Raw genomic sequence first — 21,371 nt, forward strand, 5'->3', positions numbered from 1 at the left:
TGAAGGGAAAGCTTTATCCAAAAGTATGACCACGTTGTTTTATAAGATGCAGTTGCCTTTTTGTCCTTGCTCATGAAGTTGGTGGAGTTCTCAAAGTTAGAGAGCTCATCCCCTGAAGAGCCCACCTGAGAATCACCTCACCGCATCCACTCTTGAGGTTCCTGCTGTGCAGACTTGTGAGGGGCCCATAGGTGCTGTGGCTGTGCTTTGTAATTGAGTGTGCTGAGGCCAGAGGCTCAAGCAAGCCAGGCTTAACAGAGCAGACAAATTGGGGGAATATTTAAAGGGGAGAAAATAGGACATTCTAGATAAAGTAGCAGATGCAAAAGCTTGTGTATAGGTGGACATGAGAATAAATGTCATCTGACTGTATGTTCCACACGTGTTTAAGCCCCTGCTACATGCCAGGTGCCACCAACTCCTCAGTGAGTTTAGTGAGGAAGAGTCCTTGAGGGAGACAGTCACACCAGAACTTTCTGACTTCCTGTGTCCTACACATGGAACTCTTCTCCCAGGTCTTTGTGAGGCTCACCCCCTCCCTTACATCTAAGTTTCGGTTCAAATGTTACCTCCTTGGAGAAGACTTCCCTGGTCACCCCATCTAAAATAGCATGGTGCCCATCCCTCTGTCCATTTCCTTATCTCGCTTTGTTTTGCTCCATAGCATTTACTGCCAAATAGTAAAATGAGGATTTGTGTATTGTCTGTTGTTCCCACACTAGAACCTAAGTTCCAGGAGGGCAGGGCCTTTCTCATTCCCACAGAGTACCAGCACTAGAATAGTACCTGGTACACTGCAGGCACTCAATGCAGGAAATACTTGTTGAATGAATGAATGAATGAATGAATGAATGGGTCTTACAAGAAGGTAAGCACTGGATGCTACTGGGGAAGAGCACAAAGCTCCCATAAACTTGACCCAACCTAGTCAAGAGATGGTCAAGGAAGACGGGCTGGAGTTAAATGACACTTGCAGACTTGAGAAATAAGCAAGGATTTGTGAAGTCACAATAGTTACGAGTTTGCAACTCAAGATTAGGTATTTAGATGAAACATGGAAATGTTTTGAACCAAATGAGCAGTAAGGAAACTGGCCCAGGAAGGATCCACGAGGGACCTGAAAGTCAAGTGGCAGTGTGTCTCCACTGATGCAGTGACTACCCAAGGGGTGGGGGTAAAGAATAGTGCAGAACCAACAGAGAAAGAAGCTGGTGAAGCACTTGTGGTCTCTACTGTTAACAGAAAATCACTCCTTCGGCAGCTTTGTTCTACTGCGTCCTTTTCGTCTTTGAGTATCCACAGTTTAAGGGAACGTTTGTGTTTTGCAAGTGCAATCCAATTGTCGTTTGTGTTTTGCAAGTGCAATCCAATTGTCCTACCCAAAGCTTCTCTCCAGAAAATGGATTATACGTTGTTTTCCAAGGGAACCTGAGACCAAATCCATAGGGAGTTTTTTCTGTCTTTCCTCTGGGACTGTTCTTTGCTAGTTAACTTTTCACATTACTTTCATTTTAGGCATGTCATCCATTCTGTTTCAATGTCAGCATTTTCTCTGGACTTGGAGACAGAAGTGCGAAGTAAAGGGGCTGAATCTATTTTTTCTTCAGAGGATGCATGCTGATCCAGTGGAAAGGCTCAGTAGGTGTCATTACTGCTTCTGCTGGTGGCTTATTCTGTAATCTGCAAGTGAGGCCTATAGCACCATCTGGATAATACAAACTGGAAACATGGAGACCACAGTTGGCATAGTCACAGCACTAAGTTTTTAAGATGTTGAAGACATTATTACCATCCTTTGAAGAGTTTTTCACAAAGTGTTTTTTTCTTTTGGTCTTTCACCATGGATTTGCTCTTTATTGCACACATTTAAGGCACACATGCCTTCCACACATTTTCCTTAACTGGCCACAGTACATTATTTTCATGACCTCAAATGTGTTTTTGTAGAATCCTTACAAAGATTTTAAATGACATTCACCCTTTTCAAAGTGTACTTTTATCACTAGGAAATTTGAAAATACATAAAAATGTAAAGAAAATACAAAACACAATCTGGACACCTGTGTTCCCAGTTTATTTCCTTCCAATCACAAAGATCATACATAATGGGTGAAAAACATTCCATACTGTCAATGAACCATTCTGTCTTCTAAACTCCCTTCTTGAATAGTTCTTGTTGGTCCTGAGTAAATATTTTCCCGAGGATTACCTGCTAGAACTGAAGTGACCACATAACAATACTTTCCGACAGAGCTGCCCTCTGCTAGCGTGGCTGGGACGGTGACCAGGATATTAGGCAGGTGGCGTTGGAATCCAGCATCCATGCTAAGTCATGTTTCACTTTTCTCCTGTAAAAGCAGCTTTGAGAATCCAAAGAGGGAGTGATTTCGTTTGTTAAATAATTACCATCGTTCTCCCTGGCAGGAACCAAGTTCCTTGAAGGCAAAGGGCTCTCTCACGTTGCCAGACCTATAGCACAGTCGGGAGCAATCAACAAACATTTTCAAGAAACTTGAGCTTCCCAAGGTCCAGTCTTCTGTCGGCTCTCCTGGCTCCTAGGTCAGTGGTTCACGGGGCCCTTTGCTAAGAAAGGGCACATCCGCCAAATACTGAACTCTCTGCCTGCAAGCCGCTCCGCTCCGCGCCCCGAGTCATGGACTTCCCAGAGCACAAGCCCGGCCTCCGGGCGCGCAAGCACAGCTTGTGGGAACCAGACTCCCAGATCGCCATTCCGCGCCTCCTGGCGCTGGCCACCTCTCGCCCTAGGAGTCACGGCTGAGCCCCGCGGGGCCGAGAGCCCCACGCCCCCGGCCCGCCCCGCGATCGCGCCGCTGCTTGTTTACTCCCCGGCGCAGCCTAGTCCGACCCTGGGGCCCGCCCTCGCCCGCCGCCTATTGGCGGAGAAGGCGCCGAGGCTAGCGACGATTGGTCCGGGGGAGGCGGAGGGGTAGGCTGCGCGGGAGGCCGAGAGGGGGCAGCAGGCGATGGCGGCGGCGGCGGCGGCGGGTCGGCTAAGCTGGTTGCTCGCCGCGCTCTGCCTGGGCAACGCCGCTGGGGAGGCGGCGTCGGGCCCGCGAGTGTTGGGCGTCTGTCTGGAGGAAGACGGAGTCGCGGACGCGGGGTGGGCGCGCGGAGGAGAGGTGCGGGACGCCCCGGAGGCCACCTTCCGCCTGCGAGTCTTCGGCTCGGGTTTGGCCAACAGCTCCTGGTCCTGGGTGGCCCCCGAGGGGGCGGGCTGCCCCGAGGGCGGGCCGGCCGCGGCGCCCCCCACGGGCGAGTGGCGCGCGCTGCTGCGCCTGCGCGCCGAGGCCGCGCGCCCGCACTCGGCGCTGCTGGCGGTGCGCGGGGAGCCAGACGGCTCGGCGGCCCAGGAGGCGGTGGCCCCCACGGGCGAGTGGGGTGCGCTGCTGCGCCTGCGCGCCGAGGCCGTGCGCGTGGAGCCGGGCGGCGCGGCAGCTGAGGAGGCGGCGCCGCCCTGGGCGCTGGGCCTGGGGGCGGCGGGGCTGCTGGCGCTAGCGGCGCTGGCGCGGGGCCTGCAACTGAGCGCGCTGGCGCTGGCGCCCGCCGAGGTGCAGGTGCTGCGCGAGAGCGGCTCGGAGGCCGAGCGTGCGGCGGCGCGGCGCCTGGAGCCCGCGCGGCGCTGGGCTGGCTGCGCCCTGGGCGCATTGTTGCTCCTGGCCAGCCTGGCGCAGACGGCGCTGGCGGTGCTGCTGTACCGCGCGGCCGGCCAGCGTGCCGTGCCCGCCGTGCTGGGCAGCGCGGGGCTCGTGTTCCTGGTGGGCGAGGTGGTGCCGGCCGCCGTGAGCGGGCGCTGGGCCCTGGCACTGGCGCCGCGCGCGCTGCTCCTCAGCCGCCTGGCCGTGCTGCTGACCCTGCCGGTGGCGCTGCCCGTGGGCCAGTTGCTGGAGCTGGCGGCGCGGCCCGGGAGGCTGCGCGAGCGCGTGCTGGAGCTGGCGCGCGGAGGCGGCGACCCCTACAGCGATCTCAGCAAAGGCGTGCTGCGCTGTCGGACCGTGGAGGACGTGCTCACGCCGCTCGAGGACTGCTTCATGCTGGACGCCAGCGCCGTGCTGGACTTCGGCGTCCTGGCCAGCATCATGCAGAGCGGCCACACGCGCATCCCGGTGTACGAGGAGGAGCGCTCCAACATCGTGGACATGCTCTACCTCAAGGACTTGGCCTTCGTGGACCCCGAAGACTGCACGCCACTCAGCACCATCACCCGCTTTTACAACCATCCACTCCATTTCGTCTTCAACGACACCAAGCTGGACGCCGTCCTAGAGGAGTTCAAACGAGGTAACGTGGGGATATCCGGAAGGGGGCACGAATGCCTCTGCCGGGGAAAAAAGTGGAGGTTTATGAAAGCCTCGAGGAAAGGGTCCCATCTTCATGGAGGGCAGTGGGGCCTCCAGGTGCCCTTTTAGATGATGCCCTTGCAGCTGTCAGTGACCTTTTGAACTATTATTTAAAGGCTGTCGTTCCAAGCGCTATAGACCGCAAAATCCCCCCCTTTCCTGGTAGACCTAGTTTGGGGACCTATATCCACCTGGTTCTAACCCACCAGCTTTTTTTTGTTAGGGTCATTTTTGTGGGCTTTGGCTTTGTAACAGGTCTAAATTCTTAAATAGAAACTAAAAGAATGTAGCAGAGAGTGGAGTCTCGAGTTACCTGGATGCTGTTAATTGGCACACATAATATCAAATTAGCTGGGACTGTGATGTCTCCAGGATCATTGTTAAAACCACTGACGAGCTGTTGCTTTGCTGATAACAGAAGGAATGATTCCTAATTTCCTGCAGATGTGAAAGAAACGGCCACTTTGATTTCACCGGAAGCCACTTTATGGATGCTGATTTAGTCTCCCCTTTCTCTGTCTTTGTTTTTGTTTGTTTTAACTCCCCCCTTTTCTCATGCTGAGTAAGGTCTCTCAGGGTCTCCCTTAACTCCACATTTTGACCCTCTCTTTCCACCTGGCTTGTCTGAGCAACTCTAAGGTTGCTAGTAAAAACCTAGACTCACTCTCCCAAATGTGAAGGCGTGGGTTCCTCTCCAGTTCTCCCCATCATCAGGCTTGGGTGTGTTCCCCAGAGCTTGGCTGCTTTCTGCCCGCCAGCCATGCGTCTCACACCTGAACTGCCGCAGGATGAGCATGGGAGACACCCAGGACTGTGGATGGGGTTGAGCCTAAAGGCTGCATAATGTGAGGCAGGGAAGAGAGCGGAGCCCCCTCATCTGCTTGTCAGCTGTGAAGTGCCCTGGCCCCAGACCGCCTGGGTGTTGAATAATTAGTCATGGCTTGGGTGTTGAATAGTTGGGCAGTTACTGTCATTATTGTACCTGAAGATTGGGTGGGAGACTTTGCTTGGCAGCTCTGACTGCTCTGCTAGAGAATCTCTTGGGTGCTTCTGGCTGTTTCCCTAGAAAGTGGCTATGCAGCCCCTCTCTGGGGGAGGGGAGCCCTGGGTAGGGGCCAGACCTGCTAGTGGTTAAGTACTGTCTCTCTGGGCCACTGTAGTCTCCCTGGCAGTGGAACTTCTTGGAGCCTGGTGGCCAGCACTGTAGGCCCTGGAGTCCACAGAGGAGGGTTCCATTCTGCCTCTGCCACCCCCCAGCCTGAGACCCTGGGGAAGGCTGGAGTTGATCTCTAGGGCACTGACTTTGAGCAGAGAACTGACTGGTGTGGAGACCAATGAGGGGGTCCAGCTAAGAAACGGCGGTAGGCTGAGCAAGGGTGTGCAGTGGGCCTTGAGAGGAGGTCCAAGAGGGTATTCAGAGGTGGAATTGAGGGCTTTCTGGTTCCCTGAGGAGCTGTGGAGTGAGAGGGAGGAGCTGAGGGTGAGGCTTGGGGGTGGTGGTGCCCTTCCCTGAAGCAGAGCACTTACAGGAAGGGGGATCATCGTGGTGTTGCGGGGGGCACAGACGAATTTGTTCTGGACACTGGAATTTTGGGATTTGTTTATGCAGTGTCCCAAGGGGCAGGCTGTACGAGTTGATGAAAAATACGAGGTAAAGACCTAAGCAGGAGATAAAGATCTGGTTGTTGGTATGGCAGTGGTCCCTCAGTCAGGCCGCAGGAATGGTGCAGGAGGCCTGAGGAGACAGCATATAAGGGATGGAGGGTAGCAGAGGAGAGGCTGCTGAGGAGAGCCAGAGGTTCAGAAGGTCCTAGAAGCTAAGGGAAGAGACCACTTACCAAGGAAAGGGGGATGATTCAGGAGAGGCCAGCGTCCTGTCATTTGGATCTAGCAACCAGGGTACCCTTGACCTTTGCGAGAACAGATTTGGTGCTGCGGTGTGGGGTGATGGAATGTGACAGTTGAAGTAGATGGACCTTCCATGAGGTATGGCTACAAAGAGGAAGCCAGAGAGCAGTGGTTGGGAGAGGACTGGCAGGGGAGGTTAGAGGCTGCTCTTTGGTTTTAAGATGGGTGAGTTAGGTGCCTTTGGGTTTAAAGGTTGATCGGAAGGAGCCGGTAGGGAGAGAAGGCCCATAGTCCAGGCTGCTCCTGTTCACGGGTGGTGGCCTTGGAGCAGCTCTGGGGAACCTGAAGTTCGAATGGGGAGCTCTTCAGTCCTCCTTGCCTTCCTCCTCCTGTGGCAAGTGGGGGGCATTCTCGGGGCAGATTGACTGTCTTTCCTCTGACATTGTGGAGGCTTCTCTTTGCAGTGCAGTCCTTTGGCGGATATCTATTTTTCGTCATTAAAGTCCTTTGTAGCCTTACCCCTTCCTTCTTTCTGCCTATGAACAAAGAGCATATTGCAGCCTTTATGGCGCCTGAGGTTTTAGAAATCGATTCCTTTCCCATCTCTCTGCCAAGTGTGTGAGGTGGTGCCCTCTGAATTTCTTGAAGCTGGAGTCCTTGGCATCTTGGCAGCTACCATTCCAGGCCCTGTTCCTTTCATTCCTTCAGAGCACTGTCTGTTTTGGAACTTTATAGTCTGGGAGAGGCATCTTCTCTGGCAAGGTGCCGCTTAGTTAGTGTGCAGGCTTGAGATGACACTGATTATTTTGTGCAAACATTACCAGGAAGAGTGAATGCTTTGGAGCTGTGTTAAATAACATGTATTTTTTTTTTTTTTTTTAACTTTTACTCAGGTCATCTTTGTCAACCTCCCCAGTGAAAATATTCAAGGACATTCAACCAAAGGAGGAATTAGGATGTGTGAGCTTTTCCGAGTCTCTACTTTATTTTTTTTTTTAATTTTTTAAATGTTTTCTTTATTTCGGAGAGAGAGGGGCAGCGTGAGCAGGGGAGGGTCAGAGAGAGGGAGACACAGAATTGGAAGCGGCCTCCAGGCTCTGAGCTAGCTGTCAGCACAGGGCCCAACACGGGGCTCAAACCCACAAACTGTGAGATCATGACCTGAGCTGAAGTTGGACGCTTAGCTGACTGAGCCACCCAGGCGCCCCCTGAGTCTCTACTTTAAATGAACTGAGTTCTGGGGCGCCTGGGTGGCTTAGTCGGTTAAGCGTCCGACTTTCGCTTAGGTCATGATCTCGCCGTTCGTGGGTTCGAGCCCCGCGTCGGGCTCTGTGCTGACTGCCAGCTGAGAGCCTGGAGCCTGTTTCAGAGTCTGTGACTCCCTCTCTCTCTGACCCTCCCCTGCTCACGCTGTCTCTCTCTCTCTCTCCTAGAAATAAATAAAAAAAAATTAAAAAAAAAATTAAATGAACTGAGTTCTGATTCATTGTCAGAAGCCAGAGGATCCCTATGATTCTGTAAAGGGTCAGAGCTGCTGTGAGGAATGTTATCCTGGCACTTTTCTCCTAGGACATGTTCTCACAGTTGCTTTAAAAATGAAGGAAGGTGGTGTCTCAGTCGGTTCAGCTCAGGTCATGTAATCACGGTCTGTGGGTTCGAGCCGCGTGTTGGACTCTGTGCTGACAGCTCAGAGACTGGAACCTGCTTCAGATTCTGTGCCTCCCTCTCTCTTTGCCCCTCCCCTGCTTGTGCTCTGTCTCTTTCTGTCTCTCTCTCACTCTCAAAAATAAATAAATATTCAAAAATAAAGGAAGGCAAAGGAATTTAAACTCCAACTGTGGTTTTGCAAATATCCTAGAAATTAGGCATTATGGAAGAGTTCTCTAGCATCCATGTAACTGAGTACGTTTGAGCTTGCTAACTAAAATTAAAACTCCATAGAGCTTTGGCAAGGCTTTCTGGTTGATGTTGGGAAGATATGCTGTCTGCCCCTTGTCTATGGCTGCATAGAACTTTCTTGGGGAGAACCTGTAGGAACCCATCCTGGGGCCTGTGTTAGTGTTTCTAGATAGCCAGCCAGGGGCCTCTGTATTTTCAGGGTGGTTTTATCCTATCAGATGAGAAGTAAACTTTAATCCCTCCAGCGCCTCTTCTGTGTGTACCCCTACTGCTTTTTCATGGTTGCCTTCTGGGCCCCTCAGACATTCTGTCTGGGGATAAATTACATGGCCATCGTGTTAGGGGATCTTTGGAGGGCTCTGCTTTCATTTGTTTGATATTGAGTGGCAAGTCACTGAGAAACTTGTGCCTGTTTTACAGAAGTTTGAAAGTGGGGTGCCTGGGTGGCTTGATTGGTTAAGCATCCAACTCTTGATTTCGACTCAGGTCATGATCCCAGGGTTGTGGGATCCATCCCTGTATCAGGCTCCATATTCAGCATGGAGCTTAAGATTCTCTCTCTCCCTCTGCCCCTCCCTCCATTCACACATGGCATGTTCATATTTTCTCTCTCTCTCTCTTTCTCTCTCTCAAAAACGAAAAAAGCTTGGGGGCACCTGGGTGGCTCATTTGTTAAGCATCTGCTTTCAGCTCAGGTCATGATCTCTTTGTTCATCAGTTTGAGCCCATGTCAGGCTCTGTGCTGACAGCTCAGACCCTAGAGCCTGCTTCAGATTCTGTGTGTCCTGCTCTCTCTGTCCCTCCCTTGCCTCTTTCTCAAAAATAAATAAACATTTAAAAAATTAATTAAAAAAAAGCTTGAAAGCAAGGAGCAGTTAGTCCATTCTAAGGGTAACCTGCCAAAGCGACTGGCATTCTGAAAGAATGGTGCTGAAATGATCTCTCTCTCTCTCTCATGGTCGTCTAGAACCTGGGCTCTGGTTCCCAGAATCTGACCAAAGTTGTCTGTTGAGCTTTGGTCTTTCCCCATAAGGCCTGTCCTACAAGGGCCTTGCCTTGGCCCTGGTAGAAATGATGTCTGTCTGCCGATGTGAGCCGTTCCCCACACAGATACCCAGTGGTGGGAAGCATCTAGAATCTGTGCTGTGTTCCTCATTCAATGCTTCTGTCTCAGCAGGAATGAGCAGGTAGTTCTAGGCAACCCCTGGCCTTTTCCTCCTGGAAGAGGGGGAGGTGGAGTAGTCATATCTGCCTTTAATTTTTGTCTGAGGATGTTAGAGCATCCTGGATAACGATACCTTCTTTTCTTTAGGAGGACCCCTGTGCTGGAGAGTACCTTGGCCATGTATAACTCACCAAGAGGGGAGGGTTTCCTAAGATTTGGGGTATTTTTTGCTCTCTCCAGTGAAAGTCAGTTGAGTGTGGTGGTTAAGAGAACAGATTCAGGAGCCAATTGCCTGGATTCAAATCCCCTTTTTGTTTTGTTTTGATGTTTATGTTTGAGAGAGAGAGAGTCCACACATGCATAAGCAGGGGAGGGGCAGAGAGAGAGAGAGGGGAACAGAGGATCCAAAGCAGGCTCTGCACTTACAGCAGAGAGCCTGATGTGGGGTTCGAACTCAAGAACTGTGAGATCATGACCTGAGCTGAAGTCAGGTGCTTAACCAACTGAGCCACCCAGGTGCCCATCAAATCCAGGTTTTGCACTTGAGTGAGTCACTGAACCTTCTCTTGGTCTCAGTTTTCTCTGCAAACTGTAAATGGGAATAATGTCCTGTTCCCTCATAGAGTTGTTGAAGGATTTCTAAGTTAATAACTGAATAAAGCACTTAGTGGCCAGCATGCAGTAAGCACGAAATGTCACAATCCTTCACGTCTTAGGCACACATTTTTTTGTTTCAGCTTCTCTGCACTCAGGGTGTATCTCATAATTGAGGACATCTTAGATTTAATGAAATAGTTAAGTGTTTTCTCTTTTAGAGCCTCATTCCTTTCTTGATCATCTGGCCAGTGGTCTAATAATAATAGCTTTTGGTTGACAGGACATTTTTGTTCAATCTAAAGTTGGAGCAGAGCTCTCCCTGCACCTGACACTGGGGGTGGGGCATGAATGCTGAAAGAATGAGGCAGAGTGTGCCAGACAGAGTTCCAGAGAGTGTGTTTCTGAACTCCATTCACTACACTGTAATTAAACCCAAGGTATGTAAGGTTATTATTCACACAGAGAAGTAAACTTGACTTTTTTCTTTACCAAAAGATTCTTGAAGCAAATACTCCCATACGTGGATCCAGGCTAGCTTTTACCCTAAGCTTTTTTCATTAGTAACAAAGACCGAGGTGAGTTTCTCTTAGTTCTGTATCCTAGCCCTGCACAACCCCGTCTGTAGCCCCTACGCACATGTGGTTCTTAAAAGCTTGTCTGAACTGAGCTGGTCTGAACTGAGATGTGCCTAACACACACCAGACTTCAAAGACCGTACAAATAAGGAAAATATGTTCCATTTAAAAAAAATTTTTATTTAAAAAATTTTTTAAGTTTATTTGAGAGAGTGAGCAAGCACAGGAGGGGCAGAGAGAGGGGGAAGAGAGAATCCCAAGCAGGTCTGCACTGTTAGTGCAGAGCCCAGTGTGGGGCTCGATCCCATGAACTGTGAGATAATGACCGAAGCTGAAATTGAGAGTCAAACGCTTAACTGACTGAGCCACCCAGGTGCCCATGATTTTTAAAACATTTTTAATTAATTTTTTAAATATTTTTTTAAGATTTTATTTTTAAGTAATCTCTACATCCAACATGGGGTTCAAACTCACAACCCAGAGCTCAAGAGGCACATGCTCCACTGACTGAGCCAGCCTGGCATCCCTGTTTTAATATTTTTATATTGATTAAATAATGATATTTTGACTATATTTAGTTAATGATACTGTGTTGTCAGTTTCATCTGTTTGTGTGTGTGTGTTTAATGTGGCTACTCAGAAATTTTAAATTACCTGTATAGCTTTCATTGTTTTTCTTTTGGACAGGTATAAAGCTTTGTAAATAAAAAGCAGAGTAGATTCTTGAAGTTTTCTCAGTATTCCCCCCAACTCTGAGACTTAGGCTTTTTTTCAAGATTACATTTCTTTATCAAAGAAACAGGAAGCTAACCTGAAGAAGAGGAGGGTGAAAGGTTCCGGGTGGCTGCTCGTCCTCCCACACAGCTGGGGCTCTGACTGGCTGACTACCACTTACCATCCTCTACCTGGATAACTTTCATAGATCTTGGCTTCTGGAGATGAAGGACAGCTTTCAGAATTAGGAAAACGTCCCCAGGAGAGTCACTGGGTGGCCCCTCTCCGCTTGGCCGTTTAGATTGTCCCAGGGGAGGCCGTGCTTCTGGAGTTGGTGTCCTTGTGTGTGCAGCCCCACTGCATCTGTCCTAGTCTGATGCGTCCTTGTCTACATCACGTTCATTAAGACCAGAGGCCACCTCCGCTCTGCCACCACCTGGGTGGCCTTGTGTGCGTGAACTTACTGCCTGAGATCTAGGTTCCTTGGATGTAAAGTGAGTCCCACCTCGTGCCTGGCACCTTGGAGGGAAAACATCAACCTCTGTCCCTCTGGTGAGCTTGTACCACCAGGTGGGACTAAGCAAAATGGGACGCCCCCCCAGCAAGCTGTAATCTGAGCATCCCCCCCCCCCCCCCCCNTGGCCATCGTGCAGAGGGTGAACAACGAGGGTGAAGGGGACCCCTTCTACGAGGTGCTGGGCCTGGTCACCCTGGAGGACGTCATTGAGGAGATCATCAAGTCTGAGATCCTGGACGAGTCTGAGGATTACCGTGAGTCTTGACTCCTGGCAGCGTAGCATCTCCACTTTCGAGCCTGCTGAGGCGTGTTGTGCGCGTCAGAGGACAAGAAGTCTCCATGTTGCTGAAAACGAGGCTGGATCTCCAGTCAGAGCTGTCACCTAGCCAGGCCCCACTCCCCTTATCCCTGCCTCAGGTCACTGTTGCCCCCTTGCAGGAGGCCCCACACCTGCGCGTGACTGTGGAGCCACGGTAGCCCCTCCTGTTAGGGCCTCAGCCGCATTGTTTGGTTTCTCCCACGTGGAGGGGGCTCTGCCCTTTCTGGGCGTTTCCCAATCTCCTGTTTGCCTTGGCCCTTTGGCTTTCTCCTGTTCTTTTGTACATTACAGAAGCATCTCCTCCAAGTATCCCATTCTTTACTGCTGAGAGGGTCTTTCCAAAACAGAAGATCCTGGGGCCTGGCTTAGAAGTGTCTGCCTCTTAGGATGATGGCTGAGGTCTGCAGGGTAGACGCAGAACCTGTGCTCAATGGCTGAGGTCTCACGTGCACACTTGGGACACTGAACCCCCCACCCCCGTTTGTTATCAGGTGAATCGCTTAGCCCACGCTTCTGTCCCTCAGATACAGAAGTTTGGTGCCTCGGCTGCCATAGGTATGCAGACATCAGGTCAGCTGCTGCTGTTTAGCGCTAGTTATCTGTAAACACGTGCTTTCTGGTGAGGGGTCTCTTAATGACCAAGAATGCCTATTATTTTTATAAGCGGCCTTGTTGTCATACCAGTATTATCTCCCAACTCTGAGGACAGGAGCAGTTGCTTTCCTTACTCCCTTGGGATATAGCTGGAATATGGGCGCTGCCCCCTTTCACCCCCAAGATCCCCAGGCCTTGGCAACATGCCTTGGTTTGGTCATGTTGATTGGAGGGTTACTGATGGCTCAGCAGGCCTTCTTGCCATTGTAGGAGATGCCACAGTGAGGAAGAAGCCTGCTTCTCTGAGTGCCCCTCTCAGGCGGAAAGAGGAATTCTCCTTGTTCAAAGTGTCTGACGATGAATACAAAGTGAAAATCTCGCCCCAGCTGCTCTTGGCCACCCAGCGCTTCCTGTCCCGAGGTGAGGGTGTAGGGTGGGCCTTGTCTTTGCTCTCTTGCTCCCTGTTCAGTGGGTCCAGAGACCTCCAGGCAGACACCAAGTGCCCCCTCATTCCCAGTAAGGACAGTATCCGGAACTTCTGTGCTTCTCTCTGTAGCCCTGTCAGCATCTCAGGACACCTGAGGGGCAGCTTCTGTCTGCCAGGTGGCTGAGAGCTGGGGCCAGGCCGGTGCCACGTCTGGCGAGACACAGCGGGGAGCCTTAGAGGGTGGGTGTGTGCCTGCCCAGTTCTCTTGTGTTGGGGAGGTGACTTGGCTCGTGTGGGGCAGCAGGAGTCGGGTGTGGCTGTGCAGGCCACTCTGGGCCTGGTGGACACTGTCCCTTTTTTCCACCACGGGGCAGAGGTGGATGTATTCAGCCCCCTGCGAATCTCCGAGAAGGTCCTGCTGCACCTGCTGAAGCATCCCAGCGTCAACCAGGAAGTGAGGTTTGACGAGAGCAACCGTCTGGCTGCACACCATTACCTGTACCAGCGCAGCCAGCCGGTGGATTATTTCATTCTCATCCTGCAGGTAACTGGGAGCCCAGACTGGGGCCTCCCACTTGCTCAGAAACTAGGGAAGGGTCTGAGAAGAGGGAGGATCATCCACATACACACCCCCTGAATAATTGGGGCTGCTACTTTCTCCTTGTGCTCTCTTCTGGCAGGAAAGATAATCTGTCCACATCTATTTCTTTCCCTGCCCCTCCTTCCTCCCTTTCCTTCCACTTCCCAGGGCAGGGTTGAGGTGGAGATCGGGAAAGAGGGCCTGAAGTTCGAGAATGGGGCCTTCACCTACTATGGAGTGTCTGCCCTGACAGCACCGTCCTCAGGTAAGCCACAGCCCTGGGAGCGGAAGGCTGGGTTTGGCGGCTGGGCTGGGCAGAGCCTGACCTGCCCGGCTGCTTGCTGGGGCTCTCCAGGGCCCAGGGTTCTGGCCTCCCCTTCCTCCAGGCATTCCTCTTTGTGTGTGTGTCTTAATGTTTCTTTATTTTGAGAGTGCACATGCGCACATGCTTGCAAGCAAGCAAGCAAGCAAGCAAGCACGCGGGGGAGAGGCAGAGAGAGGGAGAGAGAGAATCCCAAGCAGGCTCGGTGCTGTCAGCTCAGAGTCCAACTTGGGGCTCAGTCTCACGAGCCGTGAGATCACGATGTGAGCCGAAATCAAGGGTCGGAAACTTAACGGACTGAACCACCCAGTTGCCCCGTCCCGTCAGACATTCCTCTTTGGGACGGGCTGGCTTTTCTCCTCTCTGTGCTGCGTAGCGGGAATGGGCAGCATTTCTTTGGGGCTCATCTTTGTTGCTCCTTCCCCTGCCGGCCTTTCCCAGGAGGAGGCGTGCTTGCCATCCTTCTCTATGTTCTAGTTATCTGTGCGGTGGATGTTGGAGACTGCAGTTGTCCCCACCAGAGATGTCACTGTTTGTTCCTTCTAATAGTTCACCAGTCCCCAGTGTCCTCGCTCCAGTCCATCCGCCACGACCTGCAGCCTGAGCCAGCCGATAGTGGCCGCTTCTCTGCATACTGTCCTGACTACACCGTGCGGGCCCTCTCCGACCTACAGTTCATTAAGGTGACTGGCTGCTCAATGGTACTGGCTTTTAACCGGCTTTGTGTTCTCGAGGCTGAACCAGCTGGTCACAAATTTGTATGGATTAAGAGTAGATTCTAGTTAAGTCAACCTGAGACTTCACAGAGCAAGGCCTTGTACTTGCTCTGAAGGACAGATGGCCTTGGCTCTTCCTGGAGGCCCGTCTGACTGCTGGCAGTCTAGTCCTGTCGCCGGGACTGTGCGCCCAGTTTCCTTTTGAGATCTTAAAAGCACTGCTTGATTGCTCCCTCTGCCCTTAGGTAGCTTCAGTCTCTTCAGTTTTCTTGGCCCTGCTGAGTGTGACTCTCTCGACTGGTTCTGGTGCTTGTGGGCAGGAGGGAGAGGTGTGATCTTTCATACCTCACTTTCTCCGTCTGGCTTCACGAGTCGCACCTGGCTGGTCATGCTTCCTATCTGCCAGGTCACGCGGCTGCAGTACCTCAATGCACTCCTGGCTACTCGAGCCCAGAACCTGCCACAGTCCCCGGAGAGCGTGGACCTCCAGGTCGTCCCAGGCAGCCGGACCAAGCTCCTTGGTGACAAGACAGCTGCAGCGGCAGGTGAGCCCCTCATTGCCACGTCCCATGGTGTGCCAGCCCAGAGGGAGCGCATGTCCTGTGCTGTCCTTGCTGCTCACGCACACACACTCATTCTCTTTGCCCTCACTCTGCCTTGCATTCTTCTTTCCCTGTCCCCTTTTTTGCCCATCCTCTCCTCTTTTTCTTCTCACTCAGACGACATTGCGCTGTAGCCCAGCTGGTGTTGAAAGTATATTAAGTTAGCATCTTCTCTGGAGGGCCCAGTAGGATGGAGTAACTTAATTAGAGAATAGTTGCTAAGTGGGAATAAGATCAAGCTCAGAGACTCGTGGTCATTTAGGATTAGGGTTAGATCCCGCCTGGAAATTGAAGATCTAGGTCACCTGTGGGCCTGCCTCAGAAGGTGGCTGATGGACACCATCCCAGAAACTGAGAAGGGCACTTGCTTTGACATTGGTCAGGTCAAGCTAACATTTAAGGCATGCCCTTTGCATCCGGGGTTCCACTTTGAGTAGGAGCGTCACGTTGGAAGAAATAGACTTTGCAGCTTGGGATGGGTTGGGGGATGGCAAACCATGCCTTCAGGAGCGAAAGGAGGGAAAATAAAAAGGAGCCTATGGAGAGAGGGCTTTGGGTAGGGGTGGTTAAAAGTCAGGGAACTTAGCCTTGTTATTCAAGAATGTACTCTTCCTGATTGAGCTCCTGAGTTGGGGTCAGAGGTACACTCCAGGGCAGAGTGGTTCTGGAGGAGTGGGCGGGGCTTCCAAAGAGGCCACTGGCTGCCCCAGGCAGTGGGGGACACTGAGCTCATTTGAACACTTACTCTGCCTGGCACTGTGCCAGGCGTTTTCCTCATCCTAACTCCTCTAAGAAAACTTCCCAGCCATTTTCAGAGGTGATAGTAGTTAGGTGCATTTTACAGATGAAGAGTCAGAAGCAGAGAGAGACCTAAGCACTCTGGTTTGGAGCTTGTGCCTGCTCTTGGCCTCTGGGCTGTGGCGTCTCATAGAAAATAGCTCTGGTTACTTAAACCCACACTTGAGAACATGAATATGTTTTTATGATAGGTACTTTGAGAGGTGATGTGTACGTGCAAAGCCCCACCCTGGGCCGCGTTGGCGGCCCAGCCCCTGAACGCTTCATCTCTGCGTTGGTAAAAGGGGGCCCCAGCTTGAGGTGTGCTGTTCAAACCCTGGATCCAGGCGTTTGAGCCTTTTCTCTGTGAATGTGCACTGAGAGGTGGTCTGCCTTTTAGGGCCAGTCACAGGTCTGTGTTTTCCCACTGTGATGTTCTTTTGTGAGATGCCACTTGTATAGAGGTTCACACCATCACAGTAGACTTGGGTCTCGAAAGCCAGTATGTTGTTGTTTCAAAATGTGAGCGTTGGTTTTGGTTTTCTCAATGTGAACTGTCTCTGGCTCCATCTGCCCCTCAGACTGCACGTGTTGTATTCAAGGTGTAGGCCTAAGTGTAGGAACGATGGTTTTACCTCCATGCCCTCTTTCATCGCACACACAGTTCTTTAAGTCTTTTTTTGGCTGCAGCTGCTCACCGGACAGTCCTGTAAGGGACTATGGGTATCCCCCGAAAGTTCACTTGGTACTGCTTTTTGCTTTTACGAAAGATCGACGTTCGTGCCTGTTTTCACTAACTGAAAGAAATGCAAAGAGGACTTTTGCTTTATGGAACGGTGATTGTTTCTTCTCTCTCTGCCATTCTGGCTTACAGAAGGTTCCATAGGAACACTCTGTTTTCAGAAAGCAGGGAAACCTGTAACTCACAGTGGCTCTGTGGTCACTTTCCTCTGTGTAACGAATTAGCATACCCTGTTCCGTTGCCGTGATGTTGCTTTTCCCTTGAGTGCGGCCTGACGTTTGTCCCTAGTGGGACTTGCCTGCTGTGCTTGTGCTCCCTGCCCTGGCTGCCGAAGTTCTTGCTGCGGTCTATCTGGTGGGCGGCACTCTGCTGCCCAGGAGAGCTTGGTGTCGCTACGTACATGGAGTTGTCGCTGGGGCCATCGCTTAAATAGTGCAGGTCAGAACCATCCCCTGCTTGACTTTGGCACTAGATTCCCTGGCAGACAAATGCCTTTACTGAGATGCTTGGAAGGCACAATTATTTTTAACTGCCTACGGCAGGGGTTAGCAAACTGGCCAGCTGCCGGTTCTTGTAAATAAAGTCCTATAGGACCCCACCTGTTGGTTTATGGATTGTATATGGCTGCCTTTAGCTACAGCATCTGACTTGAATTGTTGCCACGGGGACCATATGACCTGCAAACCCTAAAAATACTGGCCCTTTATAGAAAGGTTCCTGACCCCTGGCCTGCCATTTCAAACTCGGAGTAACTACCGCACAACGACCACTCACAGGGCTGATTTCCGAGAGCGAGCCCGCTCCAGACGCTGTACTTCCTGCTCCCTCTGGTTCTGAGGCTCGGGCAGCGGGTTTGCACGCAGCTGTCTGCCCCCCCTCCCCCGCCCCGCCTGGCGCGTCTGTGCCCGCGGTGCTGCCCAAGCCGCGAGGCCCTGCCGGCACAGCTGCATAGCTGGTCTCCTCTTGTCTCTCTCCCCTCTGCTCTCTCTAGCCTTCCCCGTAGACCTTTCCCTCTTTGGCACATTTGGAAACTGCAGTTGATAATTGACTGTGGACTAGTGAGCATTTTTTGTTTTCAGAAAACACCCAAGGTAAATATCTTCCCTTTCACTTTCTCTTTGCTTTCTCTCCCCAGCCCTCTAGCTGCTGGGAGGAGCCCTGGAAACCACTCCCACCCCCACCCCTGACTGGCAGGGTTTCTCTTGGGGGGTGGGGGTGGTGAGTGGGCCCTTCCTGTCCCTTGTTGCCACTTCTCATTTTTCTGGAAGACAGGAGGGGTCCTGAAGTACCCAGTGGGCACTGGAAACTAAAGCGTCCTTCCAGCGCAGGTGTTTTATTGTCCAGGGTGGGCTTCTCTTGTCCGGCATGTATGGCCTTGGCCTTCTGTGAGCAGAAACCCCCTGCCCTGCTTTCCTGCCTCTCCGTGATGCAGCCCCTCCTCCCACTGGTTTTCTCTTGTGATGTGGAGTTATCCTGACCGTTTTCCTAACTCCTCACTCCCAGCTCTGCCTTGATACTGAGGTGTCCTGAGGCCTCTCTCTCTTACCCGCCCCTTTCTGTCCTAAAGATGATTTTAACACCGGGTTCTGATAGGGCCTGCTCCCTTGACTGGCTTTGATACTGATTCTCCTTTCCCTCTCTCCTCTAGGGCCCAACCACAGCAGACCCGGCCTCCCAGCGGAGGAGAGCCCTGGGCGGAACCCAGGGGTTTAACTGCTTGCCAGGCAGCCCCAGGTGTGGGCAGTGGACAAGCACGTGGGGAACTGGAGAGCCGAGGAGTAGCTTCCCGTCAGCCTGTCCCCATCCCTTCCAGGCCACGTTTTAGATGGCCCTTATAGATGTCGGTCCTGGGCTGTCCTCAGAACCAGACCTTGGTGCCAGGAACCTTCAGGAGGTCCTGCTCTCCTTTAGGAAATGGGGATCAGCTGGGGCGCAGCCCTCCAGGCCTGCTTCTGAAGGGAATGGGAAGAACACTGTCATCTCCGGTCCCCAGGACCCAGCCTTCTCCCTGTGACAGTGCAGCGTATTTATACCTCTTTGGGCCAAGCCATGATGTGAGTACATGATTACTGCCTTTATGTGGCCGTGACCTGTACTCGCTTTGCTTTTAATTTGCCAACTTTCTGCTGCCGGCAGCACTTTTTGGGCAAACCAAGAGCACTAGTTTTGGCTGGGGGTTCACATCTATGACCTTGGCCATGGTGAAGTATTTGGCTTCCCTTACAATGCCATGTTTCTAAGCACGTGCCCCTGCCCGTCCCGTGTGCCAAACGTAGAAGAAGCACGATGACCCACAAGTATGTCCCACTGTCCTGCTCCCTCCTGTGGAGGTTGCTTCTCTGAGCCCTCAGCTCAGAGCCCTGAGCAAGCAAGACTGGCCCCCCCGTGGCACTGAGGAGTCCTGCTCCTTCTGCGCCTCAGCCTGTCTTGCTTAGTTGCCACTAACAGTATTGTCTTTTTTCTGTGTTTTAAGAAGAGGTCACACATGGGAGGAAGGGGTCTGCTGCACCTAATCCTTTGTTAGTTGCTGATTCCAGGGAGAGTAACCAACTGTCAGACCTGTTTTTGTACCTTCTTCCTAGGCCTCTGGAGGGCTGTGTGGCTGTAATTTTCGGGGAGAACAGCAAGGGAGGGAAGGGATGATCCTCATGCCCTTTCTTGGAAAAAAAAAAAAAAAAAGAAAAAGAACATGACATCAGGTGATCTTACATCTCTGAAACGTTTCAGCTCTCTGCTTTTTTGCTGTTCTTAGCTACAGGGTTTTAGAGAATTGGGAACAAGAAGGCATTTGTATTTTCTTCTGGTTTACCCCTTACCTTCCACAGTTCTTCAGCTGTGGAGAAACTGGGGCATCACAGAGACCTAGGATCTCAGATTGGATAGGGAGGGAGGAGGATTTCTGGAGCTTTTCTCAAAGGAATTTGAGTCCCTTATCTGGGACCAGTGGGAATGAAGGCCAAAGAACAATGGCATGCTCACTTAGAAACTGTTCTCCAGAAAGTCTAAGAGCAAACCCAGGTGGGAAACAGATACTTCAACATCATCTCTTCTCCAGAACAATGGTTCTTAACTTTGGCTGCACATTAGAATCACCTAGCAAATTAAAAATACGGGATACCTGGGGCCCACCTTCCAGGGAGCCTCATCGGTCTGGGTATCAGGATTTTAGTTTTTTGAAATAGTTTTAATTAAAATTTTTTCTTTGTTTTTAAAATAAGCTCCATACCCAATGTGGGGCTTGAGCTCCCAACCCTGAGATCAAGAGTTGCATACTCTACTGACTGAGCCAGCCAGGCACCCCTGAAATAATTTTAGGCTCCCAGAAGAGTTCCATATGCCCTTCATCCAGCTTCCCCTAATGTTAACATTCTTACATAACCTTGGTACATCTCTCAGAACTAAAACAAATTAACATTGGTACAGAACTGTTAACTAAATTTACAGACTTTACTTGGATTATATCAGTTTTTCCAATAATGTCCTTTTTCTATTGCAGGATCCAATCCAGGATACCAAGTTGCATTTAGAATTATTGCTTACTTTTTTCTCCTTAACTAACTTCTTATTTTGAAACAATTACAGATTCATAGGAAGTTACAAAGCTAGAGGTACCCTTCACCTAGTTTTCCTTAATGGTTACTTCTTACATAGTTGTAATACAGTATCAAAACAAGAAGCTGACACTGGCACAATGTGGGTGTATAGTTCTTTGTCATCACAGGTAGATTTGTGTAACCGCCACTGCGACCTAGATAGAGCTACCCCGTCACCACGAGGATCTCCCTCCGGGCACCCTGTTAGAGTCACACCCACCCCCTCGGCCTCCAGCCCTCATCCCTGGCAACCACTAGTCTTAAGATTTTGTCATTTCAAGAATGTTGTGTAAGTGAGATCATACAATATGTAACCATTTGGGATTGGCTTTTTTTCACTCAGCATAATACTCCAGAGATACATCCAGGTTGTTGCGTGTGTCAGTAGTTCATTCTTTTTGATTACTGCGTTGTATTCCTTGATATACTCATTGTCCAGTTGAAGGACATCTGGGTGGTTTCCAGTTTTTGGCTATTCCAAATAAAGCTGCTATGAACATTCATTACAAGCTTTTGTGTAAACATTGGTTTTCTGAGATAAATGTCCAGTAATGCAATTTTTAGGTTGTATGGTCATTGCATAGTCTTTTTTTTTTTTTTTTAATGTTTATTTTTGAGAGAGCACGGCGGGGGGGAGCATGGGAGGGGCAGAAAGAGAAGGGGACACAGGATCTGAAGCAGTCTCTGCACTGCCATCAGAAAGCCTGAAGTGTGGGGCTCAAACTCATGAACTATGAGATCATGACCTGAGCCTACATCAGAGGCTTGACCAAATGAGCCACCCAGGCACCTCTGGTTAGTTTTTTAAACAAACTGCTACATGTCTTTAGAGTAGCTGTACAATTTATGTTCCTACCAGCTGATGTGTGAGTGATCCAGTTTGGTATTGTCACCATTTTTTTTTTTTTTTTTAGCCATTAGGCAGGTATGTAGTGATATGGCTTCCAGTTGTACTAACAGAATGGCTGATGATGCATATCTTCTCATGTGGTTTTTTTGTGAAATACCTGTTCTTTTGCCTTAAAA

The 21,371-nt window shown here is 50.9% G+C and overlaps 1 protein-coding gene across 2 annotated transcripts; it reads left to right on the forward strand.

The window, feature by feature from the left end:
- Positions 1 to 2,984: 2,984 nt before the first annotated feature.
- On the forward strand, positions 2,985 to 19,380 carry CNNM3 (cyclin and CBS domain divalent metal cation transport mediator 3). Of its 2 annotated transcripts, XR_005528477.1 has the most exons (10): positions 2,985 to 4,304; positions 11,656 to 11,662; positions 11,796 to 11,927; positions 12,857 to 13,006; positions 13,388 to 13,557; positions 13,762 to 13,858; positions 14,465 to 14,598; positions 15,038 to 15,176; positions 17,744 to 17,843; positions 18,401 to 18,478. XR_005528477.1 is itself a non-coding variant. In XM_039232403.1 (9 exons), the coding sequence occupies exons 1-9, from the start codon at positions 2,985 to 2,987 to the stop codon at positions 18,463 to 18,465; spliced, it is 2,214 nt and encodes a 737-aa protein (XP_039088334.1). In that variant the 3' UTR covers positions 18,466 to 19,380. The 2 variants fall into 2 exon arrangements, 1 of the variants encoding a protein (XP_039088334.1); XM_039232403.1 differs by lacking the exon at positions 17,744 to 17,843 and having other exon boundaries at positions 18,401 to 19,380.
- Positions 19,381 to 21,371: the final 1,991 nt, after the last annotated feature.

The sequence above is a fragment of the Hyaena hyaena genome, unplaced genomic scaffold (genome assembly GCF_003009895.1).
Source record: "Hyaena hyaena isolate Hyena2069 unplaced genomic scaffold, ASM300989v1 scaffold_64, whole genome shotgun sequence".
NCBI lineage: Eukaryota > Metazoa > Chordata > Mammalia > Carnivora > Hyaenidae > Hyaena > Hyaena hyaena.

Bases quoted from the DNA above. Each gene is read 5' to 3' on its own strand.
- CNNM3 (XM_039232403.1), top strand. From the start codon at position 2,985: ATGGCGGCGGCGGCGGCGGCGGGTCGGCTAAGCTGGTTGCTCGCCGCG. The intron at 13,558-13,761 runs GTAACTGGGAGC...TCCACTTCCCAG, and splicing joins ATTTCATTCTCATCCTGCAG to GGCAGGGTTGAGGTGGAGAT. The intron at 15,177-18,400 runs GTGAGCCCCTCA...TCTCTCCTCTAG, and splicing joins CAAGACAGCTGCAGCGGCAG to GGCCCAACCACAGCAGACCC.